Source organism: Haemorhous mexicanus, chromosome 27, assembly GCF_027477595.1.
Source record: "Haemorhous mexicanus isolate bHaeMex1 chromosome 27, bHaeMex1.pri, whole genome shotgun sequence".
In the NCBI taxonomy this organism is placed as follows: domain Eukaryota; kingdom Metazoa; phylum Chordata; class Aves; order Passeriformes; family Fringillidae; genus Haemorhous; species Haemorhous mexicanus.
The window spans coordinates 1,934,008-1,940,685 of NC_082367.1; the positions used below are offsets into that span (position 1 = coordinate 1,934,008).

At 66.0% G+C, this 6,678-nt stretch overlaps 1 protein-coding gene across 1 annotated transcript in view; it reads right to left on the bottom strand.

Annotated features, from left to right (window-relative positions):
- FOXO6 (forkhead box O6) overlaps positions 1–3,860 on the bottom strand; it is a 39,072-nt gene extending 35,212 nt beyond the window's left edge. Inside the window, exons 1-2 of the mRNA XM_059868582.1 lie at positions 3,846–3,860; positions 2,735–3,721 (exon numbers count right to left, since the gene is read on the bottom strand). Of these exons, the coding sequence (XP_059724565.1) occupies positions 2,735–3,163 (429 nt within the window). The 5' untranslated portion in view covers positions 3,164–3,721; positions 3,846–3,860. The remainder of the gene's footprint in view (positions 1–2,734; positions 3,722–3,845) is intronic.
- Positions 3,861–6,678: the final 2,818 nt, after the last annotated feature.

Below are 6,678 nucleotides of genomic sequence, written 5' to 3' on the forward strand. Positions count from 1 at the left end.
CCCAGACAGGTCCTGGTGCTGGTCCTGAGGCTGGGCACTGCTGAGGTGTTTGGGTTCTGTCCCTCAGTTTGCCTCACCATGAGTGATGTGGCTGCCCCTGGATCCCTGGAAGTGTCCAAGACCAGGAACAGGGCTTGGAGCACCCTGGGATAGTGGAAGGTGTCCCTGCAAGGGCAGGGGGTGGAAGGAGATGAGCTTTGGGGTCCCTTCCAACCCAAACCATTCCAAGATTCTATGATTTTATGAAACCATGTAATGCAACGCGCAGCCTGGTGGAGAAGGAGAGGCCTGACCCCAAAAATGCAACTCCTGCCAACAGCCTTCCCTTTCTAGAGACAACCACCAGCCTGGGGCACACATTCCTGATGGACACAGCAGACACCACAGCCAGCTGCACCTTCAGCATCCCCACTGCCGGCTGCATGCAGGGAGGGGTCTCCCTGCAAGGTCCCCCCAGTGCTGGCACAAGGCACTGAGGGTTTGGAGAAGTCAAGAGTGAGATTTGAAGTGTTCAAGGCCAGCTTGAACACAGCTCTAGGCACCCTGGTCTAGTGGAAGGTGTCCCTGCCCATGGCAGGGGGTGGGGTGAGATGGTCTTTAAGGTCCCTTCTGACCCAAAGCATTCCATGATCCTACAGAGTCCTGCCAGAGCAGCAGCACAGCCGATGCCTGTGGGCACGCTGGGCCCCCAGACCCCACCATCCTGCTCTGTCCAGCACCAAGAGGCTGTGAAGGAACCAACCAAAGAAGGAGTGAGACCTCCCTCCGACTCTGGCAATGAAAAGCTGAAGCCCTGCCATGCTTCTCCCAGGCCTGGGGCCACAGGGAAAACTGCCCAGTGGGGGCATCCAGGGGAGGGGACAGAGGGGGACAGGGCAGGGCACAGCCAGGAGGGACCACGGGCTGTGGGGTAGGTGTTTAACCCCTGGCATGCTGGTGTCTGATGAAACCACCACGCAAAGGGGGTCTCTGGTTCTCACTCTGGCTCCTGCCAGCCCTCGCAGTGCCAGCCCCAGCTGGGCACTGGGCACTTGCAGCACCAGGAGAGGCTCCAGGGCAGCTCTGGGTGGGCAGGGCACTTCAGGGGACACTCCTCAGCCCAGCTGGTAGGTTCAAATCCCAGTGCAAAGCAGGGGGCAAGGGAGGCTGCCAGGAGGGAAGCAGCCAGGCAGCAGAGGCACCTGCCCACCGCCCAGGCAGAGCCACAGCAGAGGAGCTCCAAGCCCGAGATGGGCCAGGAAAGGGGAGAGCACCCCACGATGGGGTGCACACAGGGGAGCCCAGCTGAGCAAGCAGCCCCTGAAAATGACCCCGGTACCCAAGAGCAGCTGGACTCTGAGCCTGTCCTCCCCCCTTGCACATCACGCAATGAGAAACCCCCAGTGACACGTGTGACAGCCTGGGAATCCCTTCACTCCTCATCCCAGCCCTCCCAGCCCCCTGGCACATCTCCAGACCCCACCAGTGCATGTCCCCTGCTGTCCCCATGGCGTGTAAGCATTGGCAGACCCTTCAGACCCTTTTTTCCCCAGGGCTGAGCAGGTCTCACCCCAGGTGGAGGTTGGAGAGGCCCCACACAGGCACCACCTCCACAGCCCTGACGCCCCTCCCGCAGCGGGGGGACACCAGCTGCCCCCAGCCCACCATCAGGAGTGGGTGCCAGCCTCCACACAACAGCAGCTCCTGCATACAGGTGCCACATAGTCCAGCCTTCCTGCCCCAAAAGAGCCCAGTTTGCACCCAAGAACGACCCCCCGAGGTGGGCTGGATCTGGCTGCCCCCAGCAGAGCCAGGACACGCGTGCCAGGGCCACAGGCTGGTGCGGGAGCCCCCGGAGCCTGGTAACACACTAATCACCCTGGAGGTGACAGGGCTTAGGGGAGGACTTAAGAGGAACTGGCTCCTTTTTACTGACACCATCTGGACACAGCCGATCTCTTCCCCCTTTCAGTGCAGAGCGCAGCAGAGGGGCAGGGGCTGGGGTGACCCCAGACCCAGCACCCTCTGTGCCCTCACCGGTGCCATGGATCCCCAGCTCGCAGCGACAGAGCGGGGAATGCTGCCTGCGCCAGGGAATCCTAACGAGCCCACAGTGCCAGGCGAGCACAGAGCCGGGGAACGCCAGCTCGGAATGCCGCGGGGACCGTGTGCTGCCTGCCTGGCCCCTCGGGAGGGGGACGCGGCCGCGGAGAAGGCGGGGGCTGAGCCAGCGGGGACGCCCTGGGTGAAAGCCAGGCTGGGGACAGCTGTTTGGGGACAGCCCGCCCTCCGGCTGCCCCGCCGGCCACGCCACCGCCACGCGGGGACACGGCAGCGCCAGGAGAGCTGCGGCCGTGGGGTTATCACCCACTGCACCCCCGTCCTGGGGGTTGGCACCCTGCACCCCAGGGCTGGCTCAGCCGGGAGAGCCGCCCGCGACCCCGTTGCCTGTCGCCGTCCCTAGCCCTGACCTGCCGGGGGGACGGCGGCACCGCTCCGACCCCCAGCCCGGGTGAGGCCGGCGGTGACACAGGGACAAGCTCACCCCGGCTCCAAAACACGACACCACGAAGCTCCAGCTCTCCCCAAAACTTGACCGAGCCCTTATCTCCCCAACTGCGAGGACGGCGGGGATCCCCCCAATCTCCCCGCCAGGACCCAGCTCCGGCTGCCCCGGGAGAAACCTCCAAGCTCCGGCACACCTTCGGGAGAGAGGGCAAAGTTGCGTTGGGGTTGGGGTCAGGGGGTCAGGTACCTTCCAGCCGGCGGAGCTGTTGCTGTCTCCTTTATCCTTAAAGTAGGGGACGTATCGCACCATCCAGTCGTAGATCTGGGAGAGGGTGAGGCGCTTCTCCGGCGAGCTCTCGATGGCTTTGGTGATGAGGTCGGCGTAGGAGAGGTTGCCCCAGGCGTTGCGCCGGGAGGTCTTGGCCTTGCGGAGCTGCCCCACATCCGCGCCGGGGGGCGGCGGGGGAGCGGCGGCGACTCTGCGCTCCACCGGGGCCGCCGCGTTCTCGGCTCCGTCCCCGCCGGCCGCCAGCGCCGGGGTTCCCCCCGCGCCCCCATCTTCCTCCTCCGCCGCCAAGTCGGGGTGGGGGAGAGGCCAAGTGCAGGAGCGGGGACGGCTCTGCGGCTCGAAATCCGGGTCGATCTCCACCTGATGCGCCTGGAGCTTTTCTTCCATGGTCGCCTCCCCGCTGCCACCCCACAGCTCCCCCCGGAGTTACGGGCGGTTTCCACCCAAAAAAAACCCCAAACACTCAACAAAAAACCCAAAATCTCGAGAGGGAGAGGAGTGCGAAGGCGGGCTCCCTGCCCGGCTGGAGGGGAGAAGGGAAGGAGGAGCCGCTCGGTGCGCGGGTCCTGGCGGGGGGAGCCCCGAGTCCGGGGGAGCCCCGGCTCCGGCGGCTCTAGGAGGCGGCTGTGCCCGGCGCCGCGCCGGGAGCGCCGAGCCGGGGGACACGCTGCATGGTCCTCGGCCGCCTCTCCAGTCCGGGGCGAAGCGGGGGGGTGTTTTTTGGTTCGGTTTTGGTTTTGGTTTGGTTTTTACCAGCCGCGGAGCTCCGGAGCGGTTCCCGGCTCAGTAGCCAGCGGGGCGGCTGCGGACGGGCAGGGCGCGGGGGCGGCCGCATCCATCGGGCTGGCGGCGCGGTCAGGCAGCAACAGATGAACCGGAGCGAGCGGCGGCGGGCGGCATCCTCGGCCGGGGACCGGCGGGCTCCGGGGCCGGGCGGCGGGGCACCTAAGCGGGGAGAAGCGGGACGGAGATAGTGGGCAGCCCTCGGCGCGGCGGGCGCAGTCTCCCGCGGGCGGCCCGGCGCTAGGTCCGGCGGCGCGGCGGAGCCATGCTGGCGGGCGGCACGCACCTGACAGCGCCGGCGAGGGCGGCGGCGGGCGGCTCCCGCCCCTACGCCCCCCCGCTCCGCTTCAGCGGCCGCGCACCTGCCCGCCGCCGCCGCCGCCGCCGCGCTGCCGCCACGGCGCGGGCGGGCCACATGCTGGGGCGGCCGCGGCTCGCTCGCTCGTTCTCTCCTTCCCTCGCTCGCTCGCTCCCTCCTTCCCTCCCTCCGCCGTGCCCGTTCCCGAATGCGGGCGCCGCCGTGACACAGGGGGAGGGCCCGGAGGGGCGGGGGAAGGGCGGGGGAGGGGAGTGCCCCCGCGCCTGGCGGGGCAGCGGCGGGGCGGGACGGAGCGGAGCGGAGAGCCCCGGCACCGTGCTCCGGCACCGCGCTGCCCCCGCCCGGCCCGGGCCGCGGCCCCCGCCCGGCCCCGCCGCGGCCCCACGTGCGCCCCGGGCGCCCCCCATTGTTGCCCCGGGCAGCCGCCGCCGCCTCATTGGCTGGAGGGGCTCGGCGGCCACGCCCCCCGCCCGCTGATTGGATGGGCGCCGGCGGGACGCTCCGCGCGCGGGGGGGATGAATGGGGGGAGCGGCCCCGCCCCGCGGGTGACGTAACGGGTGCCGGCTGCATCCGAGCGTCACCCCGGGCAACGCGGCCGCGCGGCGGGACACGCCCCTTTACTACGGGCCGCGCCCCCGCCCGCCTCGGCTACGCCCCCTCAGCGCCGTCGGGGAGACCCCCGTGGGCCCCGCCCACCAGCGCGCAGCCACGCCCCTCTAGCGGAACACGCCCCCTTCGCGCGAGACACGCCCCCTGCCCACGTTGGGGGAGATCCCGATCCTGATCCCGATCCTGATCCCGATCCCAGTCCCAGTCCCTATCCCTATCCCTATCCCTGTCCCTATCCCTATCCTTATCCCTATCCCTGTCCCTATCCCTATCCCTATCCCTATCCCTATCCCTATCCCTATCCCTATCCCAGTTCCTATCCCTATCCCTATCCCAGTTCCTATCCCTAGCCCTGTCCCTATCCCTGTCCCTGTCCCTGTCCCTATCCCTATCCCTATCCCTATCCCTATCCCTATCCCTATCCCTATCCCTGTCCCTGTCCCTATCCCTATCCCTATCCCTATCCCTATCCCTATCCCTATCCCTATCCCAGTTCCTATCCCTATCCCTATCCCTATCCCTATCCCTGTCCTTATCCCTATCCCTGTCCCTATCCCTATCCCTATCCCTATCCCTATCCCTATCCCTGTCCCTGTCCCTATCCCTATCCCTATCCCTATCCCTATCCCTATCCCTATCCCTATCCCAGTTCCTATCCCTAGCCCTGTCCCTATCCCTGTCCCTGTCCCTGTCCCTATCCCTACCCCTATCCCTATCCCTATCCCTATCCCTATCCCTATCCCTATCCCTATCCCTATCCCTATCCCTATCCCTATCCCAGTTCCTATCCCTATCCCTATCCCTATCCCTATCCCTATCCCTATCCCAGTTCCTATCCCTATCCCTATCCCTATCCCTATCCCTATCCCTATCCCTATCCCTGTCCCTGTCCCTGTCCCTGTCCCTATCCCTATCCCTACCCCTACCCCTATCCCTATCCCTATCCCTATCCCTGTCCCTGTCCCTGTCCCTGTCCCTGTCCCTGTCCCTGTCCCTATCCCTATCCCTATCCTTATCCCTATCCCTATCCCTATCCCTATCCCTATCCCGATCCCAGTCTCCTCGGGCCTGTCCTGCCCGCCGCCCGCGGCCCATCAGCCCGGTGCCTTCCCGGTGCTGTCCCCACCGGCATGCGGTGACCGAGGGGCCGGACCCGCCTGGCCCGGCACGACAGGACAGCGCTATTTCCTCCAGCCGCACACAGCCCGGCACCCACGCGGGTGCAGACCCCTCGTCGTGCACCCACCCAGCACCCACTGGGGATACCCGCGTGACCCCCGGCCCCTGCATCCACCCCCACTGCCTGCGCCCCAACATCCCCCTCCTCACCATCCCCTGGGGACACACCCCGGGCACTGCACGCACTGGGGACAGAGCTGTCTGCACTGTGTCCCCCACCTTTGTCCCTTCCCCACCACCTCCGGGACCCTCCTGCCTCACACTGCCTGCTCTGCCCTGTCCCTGCCCACCAGCCATGCCTGGGTAACGCTGTCACTGTGTTCCCTGCATCCTCCTGCTCTTTGTCACCCCCGGTGCCACCAGTTGTTCCTGTGACAGCTCTTTCGCGGCACAGCCACGTGCAACCCTGTTCCTGCAGCCCCATTCCTGGCCCAAAGGGACGGCCTGAGGTTACCCAAGCAACTAAAGGAGCTGATGGTTCCAGCCTGGAAGTGCTCGGCCTGACAGCTCTAATAATATAATAAAGTATAATATAATCTAATAGATACAATATAATGTAATAAATATAATACAATATACAGGCGGGACTTGACAAGTGCTCTGTTTCACAACCCACAGTGACAGTGACGGCTGCACAGGCTCCAGCTGGCCCTGGAGGCACATCCCAGCAGCTGGGGCCTTGGGGGGGCTGTGTCCCCTGACCCCCTGCCAGGCAGCTGGGGACCTGCTGGCCAAGCCCCACAGCTCCTGGTGTCACTGCTGCGGGGAGGTTCAGCCAGGCTGGCACCAGAGCAGCCCTCAGGAGAGACCTGACCCCAAAATCCCCTGACCCCGAGTGGTGCCCTGTGCCTCCCTCCTCCCCAGAGCATTTCTCCCGGGATCCATCCCAAATCTCCCTCGCTGTGGTTTACACCCATGACCTCCTTCCTGTGCCCCAGGGTGCCGTTCCCTCCTCTCCCCGCAGCCTTTTGCCCACTTGGAGCCAGTGATGTTTTTTCCCTCAGTCTTGCC